The sequence below is a fragment of the Primulina eburnea genome, chromosome 17 (genome assembly GCF_022965805.1).
Source record: "Primulina eburnea isolate SZY01 chromosome 17, ASM2296580v1, whole genome shotgun sequence".
In the NCBI taxonomy this organism is placed as follows: domain Eukaryota; kingdom Viridiplantae; phylum Streptophyta; class Magnoliopsida; order Lamiales; family Gesneriaceae; genus Primulina; species Primulina eburnea.
Window position 1 is genome coordinate 20,208,678 of NC_133117.1, and position 14,534 is coordinate 20,223,211.

The 14,534-nt window shown below is 33.1% G+C and overlaps 1 protein-coding gene across 1 annotated transcript; it reads left to right on the forward strand.

Annotated features, from left to right (window-relative positions):
• The first annotated feature begins 9,635 nt into the window (after positions 1–9,635).
• On the forward strand, positions 9,636–10,900 carry LOC140817935 (uncharacterized). The gene is made up of 2 exons (XM_073177726.1): positions 9,636–10,567; positions 10,621–10,900. Exons 1-2 carry the CDS (start codon positions 9,636–9,638, stop codon positions 10,898–10,900), a joined length of 1,212 nt encoding a protein of 403 aa, XP_073033827.1.
• Positions 10,901–14,534: the final 3,634 nt, after the last annotated feature.

The following is a 14,534-nucleotide window of genomic DNA, read 5'->3' on the forward strand; positions in this document are numbered from 1 at the left end:
AATAGGATTTATACAAGATTTTCCTAATAAAAAATTATTACATTCTTCTAAATCTGAAATATCAGATTCATTATCTATAATTTCTTTTGAATTATAAGATTCTGAAGAATTCTCAGTTTCACTGTCAGAATTATTATTTGAATCCATTATTATTTTAAATAATGTTTCTTTTAGATTATCATCTATTTCTAAATTATTAATTTTGTTTTTAGCCCAACATTGATTAACATAATGTCCTGACTTTTTACATTTTCTGCAAATTATTAATTTATTTTTGTATTTTTCTTGTTTTCTATCAGCTTTTACTGATTCACGGATTTCCTTTCTTTTCTTTTTTCTTTCTTTTTGTCTTTCAGACAAATGTCTTCTCTTATAAATCTTATCTTCTTTTTCTTTAATTTTCCTCTTACCTTTATTAGGTAAGTCCATACCAAATTGATCACAAAATTTATCTAGTTGTTTTTTCTCTAGTAAATTCTGTCTTTTAATTTGATTATTTAATTTTAATTCATTACAGAGAGCTAAACCCTCTTGAATACAAGTATTAATTAAATTACCATAAGTATAATTATCGTAAGAGATATTTATATCATCTTTTCTTAATACTTTTCTCACTCTTTCAGCAAATAAGAAAGGTAAGCCATCTATGAATTTAGCTTTCCACAGACTATTATTACAGTCTGGAATCTCATATATACGAGATAAGAAAGTATCTTTATACCATCTAAAATCAGTAAGTGTTTTACCATCTAAATTTTCAGGTAAATCATATTCTTCATTTAAACTGTTATGAACAGTTTCTTTTAAACTGAAAATATTCTGTTCATAACAGTTTAAATGAAGAATATGATTTACCTGAAAATTTAGAATTATTGAATAAATGGACTATTCGTAAGATAGAATCTAAAATGATCTATAAGTTAGGAACCTTTGAAAGAATTGATTTTAAACAAGTAGTTAAAACTACAGAATCATCAGTACCTCTTCATAATGAAGAAATGGTTATTAGATTGTTAAATAATAAAGATATTATGCCTTATATGAAAAATTATAAATTTATTCATATAGGATTAATTCAAATTGCTTTTAGACCTTTAACTTTAGAAGGTTTACCAGAAAGCTTCATAGCAGCTTTAAGAGATGGTAGAAATTTGAATTGGAAACAATCCCTTATGGGAATAATTCAATCTAGTCTGGCTCATGGTCCAGTATATTTTGATGTTTATCCTAATTTATCTTTATCTTTGTCTGATATTAATATATTAGACTCTTTAACATTAAATTGTAAAACTCATGGTTATAATTATACTCCTGGAACAGAAGTAATATGTATCTGTTATCGTATTTATTATAAACCATTATTTACACTAAATCCTATGTGTAAAAGAATAGATAAAAAATTAAATGAAACTATTCTCATAGAAACTAGTTTTAATAGATCTAATATTACAACTCGTAGATCTATAAAAAGGGAAGAAATTGAATTTCCAGAAAACTGGATAATTGAACAAGCTGTTCCTAGAAATCCTATAATAAATGAGGATTTAGAACAAGTTATACAAAATAATGAAGGAATTGTTCAAATACAGTTTAATAATGAACAAAGAAGATTATTACCATCTTCAATATATGCTAGATCAAGATCTAGTCATTCTTTTATTTCTCCTATAGATTATATGGTTGATATACCAAAAACTTCTAGAGCTTCTACTTCTCAAGTCAGAGAAGAATTAGAATCTACTAATACAATAGATGATTTAATTATAAATCAAAACAATATTGTTCATAAAAGAAACTTTCAAAAAGTTAGGGAAACTGATACAGTTTCAGAAATGAATTTTAGTATTTAATGGATAGTAAACCAAAAATTGATTTTACTAAAGGATCTTCTGCTAGAGCAAAGATCAATGCAGAATTTTATTTACCCAAATGGGAATCTTTCAGAGATTGGTACTTTAAAAGTTTCTCTGAAGAAGAGTTTGAATATATTGTCACAACATTTTATAAATATTGTGAAAACCAGAATAAATTAATACATTTTGTTCCTTGGTTTTTTAAAACATTTATTATAGATTATATTTCTATTCTTGAAAGAAATTATAAACTTTCTTCAGGACAGATTCAAAAATCTGTTTATCCTCCTCAACAATCTTTTATTATAGAAAAGAATAATAAAATTTTAAATTTTACTGCTTTTTCAAAATTATTTGAAAATGATATGTTACAAATTACTGTTAAACATATTAATCAGATAATTGAAAAACAGAATTATACAAATTTATATCTTACGATTATAGGAGAAGAGATTAATTCTCTTAAAGATCGTATTGATAAAATTATTTTAGCTATCAATAAAATAAAACCAGATGTTCATATAGAAGAACCAGAAAATAATATTGTTTCTGTTGCAAATTCATCTATAAAATCCCCTCCTGATATTAAGGATTTTAAATTTAAATCTTCTGTTTCTGATATAGAAAAATTATTAGAAGAAAAATTTAGAAATCTTAATTTAAATACTCTTAATGAAGAGTTTGAAGAATTAGAAAAGATTAATAATCATTCTGATGAAGAAATTAATAAAATTAAATGGGCTGATAGACCTACTACATCTAAATATTATTATAATAAACCTACTCCCATGGATGTTCTTATCGAAGAAAATGAATATATTTTTGCTAATAGTTATAATGGAAAAAATATTTATGAATGGAATATTGATGGTTATAGTGATAGGCAAATTTATAATACTGCTCACAGAATACTAATGTATAGTACTGTGTGTAAATCATCAGGTAATACTGATAAAAATATTGCTAAAATGATAACAGCAGGATTTATTGGCCAACTTAAAGGTTGGTGGGATAATTATTTACATTATTCTCAAAAAAATGAAATCTTTAATTCCATAAAAATGGAAAATTATATTCAATCAGAAAATGTAGTTTATACATTAATATTAACTATGATTGAACATTTTACTGGAAAAATCACTGATAATAGTGAATAAATTAGAACTTTATTAAGTAATCTAAAATAAAAAAACACTTACTGATTTTAGATGGTATAAAGATACTTTCTTATCTCGTATATATGAGATTCCAGACTGTAATAATAGTCTGTGGAAAGCTAAATTCATAGATGGCTTACCTTTCTTATTTGCTGAAAGAGTTAGAAAAGTATTAAGAAAAGATGATATAAAATATCTCTTACGATAATTATACTTATGGTAATTTAATTAATACTTGTATTCAAGAGGGTTTAGCTCTCTGTAATGAATTAAAATTAAATAATAAAATTAAAAGACAGAATTTACTAGAGAAAAAACAACTAGGTAAATTTTGTGATCAATTTGGTATGGACTTACCCAATAAAGGTAAGAGGAAAATTAAAGAAAAAGAAGATAAGATTTATAAGAGAAGACATTTGTCTGAAAGACAAAAAGAAAGAAAAAAGAAAAGAAAAGAAATTCGTGAATCATGGAAAGCTGATAGAAAAGCTGATAAAGCTAAAAATAAATTAATAATTTGCATAAAATGTAAAAAGCCAGGACATTATGCTAATCAATGTTGGGCTAAAAACAAAATTAATAATTTAGATATAGATGATAATCTAAAAGAAACATTATTTAAAATAATAATGGATTCAAATAATAATTTTGACAGTGAAACTGAGAATTCTTCAGAATCTTATAATTCAGAAGAAATTATAGATAATGAATCTGATATTTCAGATTTAGAAGAATGTAATAACTGTATACAAGGAAAATCTTGTATTAATCCTATTGAGAATGATAATAATAAAAATGATGAGTTTTATAAACTTATGTCTCAATTTCAAGATTTAAATATTACTGTTTTAACTAACAAAAATATTTTAGAATTCCTTAAAATGATTAAGGATCCAATATTAAAATCTACAATTATTGATCAAATGGAGAATACTGCTTCAACAAGTAATAATGATAATAACATTCTTGTTAAACAAGAACAAGCATATTCCATGAAAGAAGTTAAAAATCTTTTACAGAAAAAATACAGTCAACAAAATCCAGTTACTATACATGATTTAGTTAAAGAGATTGATAATCTTAAAGAACAAGTAAAATTTTTACAGCATAACAATAATAGTTTAAACTATCGTATTTCAGTCATTGAAAATAATAATAATTCAATTTCTGAAAGTTTTGAAAATATTCAAGATATTTCATTTCCTGATAATAATCAAAAACATTTATCTGTTTTGAGTATGATAATATCTCAAAAATGGTATACTAATATTACTTTATTAATTGATAATTCTTATAAGAAGAATTTCATTGCTATGATAGATAGTGGTGCAGATTTAAATGTTATACAGGAAGGATTAATTCCTACAAAATATTTTCATAAAACTACTCATTCTCTCTCTCATGCAGGAGGAGAACCATTAGAAATAAATTACAAATTACCTAAAGCTTATATTTGCAAGGATAAAAACTGTATTCAAACCAGTTTTTTATTAGCAAAAGATATTTCTAGCCAACTTATACTTGGTCTTCCTTTTATTTATCAAATATATCCTTTAACATATGTTGATGAAACAGGTATAATAGGAACCTATCAAGGTAATCCTATATCTTTTCAGTTTATAACTAAACCTGTTCATAGAATTTTAAATGAATTACAAGAATAGATTGAAAGAAAAACCTTTCAAATTAATTCTTTAAAAGAAGAAATAAAATTTCTCACAATTGATGAAAAATTACAGAATCCTAAATTACAGGAAAAAATAAAAATTATTTATAATAAATTTTCTTTAGAATGCTTTTTGGGATATGAAGAAGCATATTATTTCTCTTCCATATGAAGAGAATTTTGAGGAAAGAAATATTCCTACCAAGGCTCGTCCTTGTCAAATGAATTCTGAATATTTAGAATTATGCAAGAATGAAATTCATTCTTTGTTAGATAAAGGTTTAATAAAACCTTCTCAATCTCCTTGGTCTTGTACTGCTTTTTATGTCAATAAACATTCAGAGCAGGAAAGAGGAGTTCCTAGATTGGTTATAAATTATAAACCTCTTAATAAGGTTTTAAAATGGATTAGGCATCCTATTCCTAATAAAAAAGATTTATTAGACAGATTAGTTCATGCAATTATATTCTCAAAATTTGATTTAAAATCAAGATTTTGGCAGATTCAAATAAAAGAATCTGATAGATATAAAACTGATTTTAATGTTCCTATAGGACATTATGAATGGACAGTAATGCCATTTGACCTTAAAAATGCCCCTTCAGAATTTCAACAAATCATGAATGATATTTTTTATAATTATAGCAATTTTATAATTGTTTATATAGATGATATCTTAGTATTTTCTAATGATATTGAAACACAATTTAAACATTTAGAAATGTTTAAAAATATTGTTATCCAAAATGAATTAGTTATTTCAAAATCTAAAATGATTTTATTTCAAACTAATATTCGTTTTCTTGGTCATATGATTGAAAAAGGGAAAATAATTCCTATTCAAAGAAGTATTGAGTTTGGATCAAAATTTCCTGATATAATAACTGATAAAACTCAGTTGCAAAGATTTTTAAGGAGTTTAAATTATATTTCTCCTTATATTCAAAATCTTACTAAAGATTCTGCTATCTTATATGATAGACTTAAGAAAAATCTTTTACCTTGGACAGATAAGCATACTAAAGCTGTTCAGATTATTAAAGATAAAGTTAAGAATCTTCCTTGTCTTATGCTGGCAAATCTTTTATGGGATAAAATTGTAGAAACAGATGCTTCGGATATAGGTTTTGGTGGAATTTTGAAACAAAAAGATCCCCAAACTAAACAAGAATATCTTATAAGATTTTATTCTGGGAAATGGAATAATGCCCAGAAAAATTACTCCACAGTAGCAAAAGAAATCTTAGCTATTGTTAGAAGTATCTTAAAATTTCAAGATGATTTATACAATCAAAAGTTTATTATAAAAACTGATTGCAAATCTGAAAAATTTATGTTTAATAAAGATTTCAAACATGATGTTTCTAAACAAATGTTTGCAAGATGGCAAGCTCATTTAGCCCCTTTTGATTTTGAAATCATTTATAAAAAAAGGTGAAGATAATCATCTTCCTGATTTCTTAACTCGAGAATATTTATCTTAATGTTGTCATTTACAGATATGTACTCTCGAGGCAGAGGAGAGTCCTCTTATAGAGGGCGAGGTGGCAGGGGAAAACCCCCTAACATTATAGCACAGCATGGCAAACAGAGGCTAATAGCCCAGAACTTATCTAATTCATCAGCCAGTAATACTGAGCAAGATACTAAATTATATAATGAGTTTCAAGAATTCTTGAAACAAAAGAAGAAGAGTAATACAGATTCTCAGTCTTCAGCATCATATGCTAATATTATCAAAGAAGATGATAATGATTCAGCTCTTTATACAGAGTCAAAACATCGTGAATTAATTCTTCTTATAGAAGAAAAAGATCTCTAATGGGAAAAAACTCCATGGACTATCATGTATAGATATTTGACCAATACATCATATGTATATGGTGCTTATAAGCAAAGAGGATTTTATGAAAATCTTCTCATATCTACAAAAAGTGTTGATATAACTCACTTTTTCAGTAATACTCAGCAGAAAGGAAGTTATAACTTCTCAAAGTTCATCATCAAGAAGATCATATCTATTGAAGAATGGGGTATATCTCCATTGGTAGAAAAAAAGTTTTATTCTGAACCTCATAAAATGAGTTTTAAATTCAATTTTTAGGATTACGTTGAAAGTTTTAATAAAACTTTAATCTACGAAAATGAGAAAAAGAAACATACTTGGTTTCTGAAGATATGTGAAAATATTTTTCATCATACTATTCCAAATTGGTTTTATATATGGTGGAAAATATTTGGTCCATCTGCAAAGATTTTGCCAGAAGTTTTTATAAAACCTATGAATACATGGTTAAATGTGTCCCCATGTATAAAGAAATCCTTTTCTGAACACTGGATTGACGGCAAGACTTTATGTCTATTCTTCATGGAATTTGGTATTCCATGGATCTGGAGATGGCAACCAGAATGTGATTATACTGAGGAAGGTATCCCTTGCTTAAAAAGAGTCAGTTATACTAAATTCTGGGATAAAATGCTACGAGAAGATCCAGCAACTGGAAAACTTCATGGTCATGAAACTCTTCTAACTATGGAGGAAAAAATTTCTTTATATCAGAAAGAATTCCACAATCAACAGGAAAAAGAGAAAGACTCTATGAGTCCTTTCAAGATTCTTACTCAGAAATATTCTGAAATTTATCCAAAGGAAAAAATGATAGAGATCTATATTGAAGAAATGAAAAAAGATCTTTTTCAGAATATTGGATGCTCTGATTCAAAATCAGACAAATCAATGGCTTCAGAATCCAGTGAAAATCAATTCATACATCTAATGAAGATGCAGGATGCACAGGATCCAGATGAGGATATTCCTCAATTATCTCAAATTGAGGATATATTTGAAAATTTGAAAAAATCTATAAAAGATAATATCAAAGATGACTAGAATCGTTGAAAGTGGAATCTCACTATTCAAGAATTGGTGGAATAACACATCATGGAATATCATGACAAAAAGTGGGTGGCATATCACTATTTACTTTTTGAATTTTGTAACCATGTTACTTTTGCTTTAATAAAGCATTTACTGTTTTTATTTTGAGATGGAATCCGGGGTTTCATGTCCGGCTCTTCTATCTATATATAGGTTACTTCTGTGTTCTTAGAAAGACACGGTCGAGTTTGCTCCCCTCTCTACTCTCTCTTGTATACAACCCTTCTGAAGTGAATCAATAAAAGTTTGAAGTTCTGATAACAACTTTGTAAGTTTACTGTTTTTATTTTCTGTTTTTTTTTTCTTCTGTTTTTAATATTTTTATTTCATAGATTAGCCTGAATGACAGGCTAAGGTATTCGTGCTAAATTATTTTCCTTACTATGACATGATCTATATTTATTTGTAACTTGGAATCAGATTGATATAATAAAAGATTTATTTAAATTTCTGGAATCTAATGTAATATAAGAGTCTTTGGTTAAAACATAAGGTAAGAAGATGAATCAGGAAATAGTGAACACAAAGTTCGAGTTTATCCGAGATGAATAAATTCATGTTGTAGCCCTTCAGCCTGCTTTGCCGAGAAATGACGTTTAAGGCGTTTATGGGTGATTTTTATGAATTTATGATTCTTTGGGCTCTCGATAAATCCTCTGTTGTTCAATTTCTTTGGTATATCTTTCGTAAATCCTTTTATGTTTTGTAAAATTCCAAATAAGAATCTTATATTCATTATTATTCTGGAGTTTAAATTTCTCCTTTTCTTAGCTCAATTTGAGTTGAAAATGGTATATAGGCTGGAAACCAATAACTTCCATGTGTGCGAAAGCCACTAAGAAAAAGTTTGGTAAAACAACGCCTCGTATCATATTCCTCTTTGATTCCAAGCCTCAGGTGGTATCAATTTATTAGAAATATAATTGTAGATTGCGTATTTTTAATAAAAGACAAAATAATATTTGATATGGTATAAAATGATGAGTGTTGACATGGAATAAGAAATAAGAGGATAAAACTGTAATTTGATGAGTGTTGATAGCTTATCCCACTTGTTTTATTAGATTAATAATCAAATAATTATCCATAAAATTGGGTCTTAAACCGAGTCAAAGTGATTGATACCTCATGGATGGGTCCACTACCCCTGGCCCATCCAAAGCCCAAACGGAAGACAGGCCCATCAAGGGTCCAGATATTCTCCTATAAAAACCAGGTTTGAATGTTCATTTGGAGAATTCAATATATTTTTTTCAGCATCACCCTTAGCTGCTCCCCCCATATATCCTCAGTTACTGACTTGAGCATCGGAGGGGCTACGCCAGGACACCCTCCTGGCTCCCAGCTAACGGTCTTTTTCGTGATTTCAGGCTCAGGACAATTTCAAAACCCTATGTCTGTACTAATGACACTTGCTGGGAGCGGAACCTAAATTTCCCCTGCGTATCACTTGGCGCCATCTGTGGGAAGTTTGAGTTGAGATGTAGATATGGTAGGGAAGAGAGGGAGTGGAAGAGCTACCTCAGCATCATCGCGTCCTCGGAGGGGACCCGAACCATCTCATGCTGAGACAATACAGGAACAGCCGCATCTTGAGACAAGACAGGAACAACCTCGTAAAGAGACAGAACCGAGCAGCCCATTCACGAGATGAGGGTCGAGCAAACCCGTCCCAATGAGAATGTGGGGAACTTGACCCTGGAACAGCTGTGCCAATTTATCATCCGAACTGTGGATGAGGCCATGAAAAAGAACCGAGAGTCTATTTTTGCTGAAGAGCAGGCCACTCGCCAGGAGCGAGAGGAAGATGCTGAGGGCCACCAGAGCAGAGTTGAAGAGACACAGCCCCACCAAAGTTGGGAGATTAGTGAGATAAGAGAGATGTGGAAGGAAATACGGATGTTTAGGCAGTAGTTGGGAAGCAGAGCGCCCGCACCCAAGAGAGGAAGTCCTTTTTCACTAGTCATTTTAGAAGAAGGGCTTCCTCCAAATTTTCGGCAGTCGAATGTGGAAGAGTACGATGTACATACTGACCCCGAAGAACACTTGGGGAGAGAATGCGGCTTTGTTGCATCAATATTCAGATGGAGTCAGGTGCAGGGTGTTTTTGGGCACGTTGGTGAGGTCAGCCCAGCAATTGTTTAATACCCTGCAACCCAACTCCATACAGTCTTTTGAGGATTTTGCTACAACTTTCTTGCACAGATTTGCCAGCAGCAAGAGGCACCAGAAGAATTATTTGAGCCTGTTTGTGATGAAACAACAAGAGGCTGAAACTTTGCAAGAATTTGTCCAGCGTTTCAACAACGCAGCGCTGGAGATACCAGCGGCCACTCCTGAAATCATGATAAGTGCATTTACCCAGGGACCTAGAGGAGGAGAGTTCTTTAAATCATTAGTGAAGAAACCTCCATCAAGTAATGATGATCTGTTATCTCGAGAGGAAAAATATGTAAACTTGGAAGATGTCCAACGGTACATAAGAATGGAAAACCGACCCGGAGGGAGTAGAGGGGAGGGAGCCGAGAGAGGAAGTAAGAAAAGAGGTGCAGGTGAGAGGGAGGAAGACAGAACCAGAAGTAGAGGACAATTCTCATCACATGTTCCTTTGAATAGGAGTCGTGACGAGGTGATGGAGGTGAGGGAGCCTGCGGGGAGGTGGGAGAATTCACGAAGGGTTGAGTGCAGTGCTAGATTTCCTTCCCGGGACAGACGAGAAGGATCCGCATCCGGGAGTCAACCGAGGTCTCGTCCGTCCCCTATACATGGTCCAGGCCCTCCATGGATAAATCAGAGGGTTGAAGGTCGAGGTCAAGATGTCCTTCAGAAGCCCATCGAACCGAGGAGGGGAACGAATGAGGATAACCACCCTACGAGAGGAATGATTCATATTATCTCGGGATGTGCTACTGATGGGGATTCCGGGCGAGCACGAAAGGCGCGTCGGAGGAGGTTGGAGAATTTTAAAATATCTAGGGGACTTACCCCCAGGATCCTGTCATCAGTTTTGGATCGGATGACCTCCGAGGCATTGTGGCTCCTCATATCGATGCCTTGGTGGTAACGGCCACCGTTGCCAATTACGATGTGGCACGAATCTTTATTGATAATGGAAGCTCTATTAATATCCTGTTGAAGAGCACTTTGGATAAGATGAAGGTGGAGGGATTTGAGTTCGAGCCAATCTCTACTCCTCTATATGGATTTGCAGGACATAGCATCCCGCCGTTCGGCCAGATTGTCCTTCCTCTGTCTTTGGGACATGAGCCTCGGCGGGTAACATAAATGACAACATTTACTGTGGTGGACACTCCATCCACTTACAATGGAATTCTGGGGCGACCAGCCCTAAAGGATTTCAGAGCTGTAGCGTCCACGTATCATCAAAAGTTGAAATTTCCTGTATGGAAGGAGGTTGGAGTTTTATGCGGGGATCAGAGGGTCACGCGTCGGTGTTATGAGGGGATAGTGAAAGAAGATGGGAAGAGAGCGCATTTGGAGGTTAACATGATTAGGAAAGGAAGAAATGTGTGGCTTGGTCCTAGGTACAAGAGGAGCAGAGTTAAAGATGAGAAAAATTTTATTTTCCTGCTAAGGCACTGAAAGGGGATCGGTTACGGTGACCGGAAGCGCAACGGAAGTTTAAAAATCGAATTTTTACAAGAAAATTTTCGGCCACCTCATTTCCGTGTGTAGCAAATACAATAAACACCAAAATGTCATACATAGGGTATTTGAGAGATATACCTATCAATCACAAGGATTGATGTATGGCTCCAACTAAGGTGTAAACACCTTAGCTCTTCAATGGTAGAAACTATCTTCAAGCTTCCTTTGAGCACTCATTGCTCAACTATTAAGCCCACCACCAACTAGGTAGATCCCCTCTTAATTTGCACTAGAAAATTAAAAGAATTTTTCATTGAGAATTATTTTCTTTCCTCAACACTTGAAGAAGAAAAATAAGAGAAAAATGGAGGCGAAATGTATGGAGATTTCGGCCATGCTAGATGGGAGTGAAGGGGAGGGAGACTTGTCTTGGTCTTGCAAAAAGCAAAAGGCAAAAGTAGCATGCCAAGCCTTGATATTTGAAAAAGTTGTCTCCAACTCTTCACCTCCCATGCATGCATATATTTTATGATTTTTAACAAATTAAAAACCCATGGACTTAATTTAATTATCTCAAACATTTTGAGACTAATTAAACATTACTTGAATTTACTCAAGTCCACTAGTTAAATAATTTATTTAAATTGAGCTCTACAAGACTCAATATGATTTAATTAATTCAACACTTGAATTAATTTAATTATTTGGACTCTACTAGGTCCACTAGTGTTCAATTAATTCAACACTTGAATTAATTTAATTTAGTCCATAATAATGTTTATGAAAATCACAATTTTCAAATACATTATTCACTTGGCCAACTTTTAATTTAGGAACACTTCCATAAATTAAAATTTACATTTCTCTCATAGAAGTCATACTTCTATTTTTCTTTACGCTTATAAACTCATTTATAAGCCGTTCAACACATTGAACTATTTTCTCCTTTATAGAAGTCATACTTCTAATTTTTCCTTACGCTTATAAACTCTTTTATAAGCCGTTCAACACATTGAACTATTTCTCTTCTCAACGGGATCTAGAAAGCTAGTACTTGTGTGGCCCTCAATGGTTAATTGATACAACTAGCCGTGGGTTCAAATCTCCATGTGATTCGGACTAAACATGTCCTTATTTGAGCATACCCCAATTGCTCCATTCTTACTTATCAACACTTTGATAACAAGAACGTCAAAATTCAAGTCTGATAGTACCCAACCAATCATGTTAAACGCCTAGCAGCATCGCTTACATGATTCCCTAGGTATCAAATGATAGTGCCTGCAAGAACCATTCAATTATAGTTAGCATACAGTACGGTCCCTTCAACTCATATATCCCGACCGATTCGACAACCATTGGTTTATCGAGAGTTGTCAATGAATCGATATTATGTGTCATGTCGTAGTTGCATCGATGGTGTAATCTATGAAACCCTTTTCATAATTACCACCATACTCTGATCAGAGATTTCAACCTACATACACATGATAACACATAGGATATCCATACCCGAAGGTAAGCGGTGAATCCCCGGCTACAATGCATCGACTCCTATATGTTTCGACAGAACACCCAACATTGCCACCTGATGACCCTATGAGAGTCGGTAAACAAGTCAAAGTGTAATTCTAGCACATAGAGTTTCAATTTCCCGGGTCATAAGGACTAATGGTGTACAACCATAAACTAGGATGTTTCCACTCGATAAGTGAGAACCACTTGGAAAGTCCTTTTATGGAGGGTTGTTCAGTACACTCTACCAGGAGTACCTATCTGCATACTCGGACATCACAATGTCCCCTACCAATGAAACATGGTACTCACATCGCAGATACTAGTCTCGAACTCTAACGGTCTATATCCTTCTTAGCGGCGGCTGAATCGACTAGGAACTGTTTAGAATATACAGTATTCCAAATATGAGTTTCATGATACTCATCATAGAGCATCTCATATTCTTTCTACTATATGTATATTCAAGGGCTTTATCTATGCAACTAGAATGGGTATACAGATAAAGATTTGCCAAAACAATAATTTCAAATATTATTAAAATTAAGATTGCTTATGCATAGAGTTTCATTGTGAACACTCGGCCAACACTTGGCTGGACGGGCACCTACTCTAACAATCTCCCACTTGCACTAGAGCCAACTACCCATATGCTTCAAACACATTGATTCGCAATGCATCTCGAATAATGGTCCAGGTAAAGGGTTTGCTAGTGGATCAACAACATTATCTGAGGAGCCGACTATGTCAAAAGACACTTCTTCCTCTTTCCACAATCTCTCCGAGGATGTGGTACTTTCTCAATACATGTTTGGACTTCTGATGAGACCTTGGCTCCTTTGCTTCAGCTAAAGCTCCCGTGTTGTCACACAACACCAGGTGAGGAGCAACTCCATTAGGAATGACGTCCAACTCTTAGACGAAATTCCTTATCCAAACAGCCTCCCTTGCTGCATCTGATGCAGCAATGTATTCGGCCTCTGTGCTGGAATCCGCAGTATTGTCTTGCTTGGAACTCTTCCAAGAGACAGCAGGACTATTGAGCATGAATACAAACCCAGAGGTTGACTTCGAGTCATCGATATCGCTTTGGAATCTAGAGTCGGTATAGCCTTCCAATTTCAGTTCTCCACCCCATAGACCAAGAACAATTTATTGGTCCTTCTCAACTACTTGAGGATGTCTTTCACAGCTTTCCAGTGTGGAAGACCAGGGTTCGATTGATATCTACTCACTACACTTAGTGCGAAAGCCACGTCAGGACGTGTGATATCATCTCATACATGATGCTACCATTCGCAGATGCATAAGGAATGCTTGTCATCGTCGCTATCTCTGCATCAGTCTTGGGAGACATAGACTTGGATAGGGACACGCCATGACACATTGGTAGATGTCCTCTCTTGGACTCATCCATCGAGAACCGCTTCATGATGGTATCAATGTATGTGGACTGGGTGAGACCAAGCAATCTTCTTGATCCATCTCTATAGATCTGTATTCCCAATACAAAAGATGCTTCACCCAAGTCCTATATCGAGAACTCACTTGCTAACCATATTTTAGTTGATTGCAACATTCCTACATCATTCCCAATGATTAGAATGTCATCAACATAAAACACCAGGAATGTCACTACACTCCCACTGATCTTCTTATACACACAGGGTTCCTCATGATTCTTAGCAAAACCAAACTCTTTGATTGTTCTGTCGAATCTGAGGTTCCAACTCCTATATGCCTGCTTTAGACCATAAATAGATCTCTGAAGTTTGCATACCATATGCTCACTTCC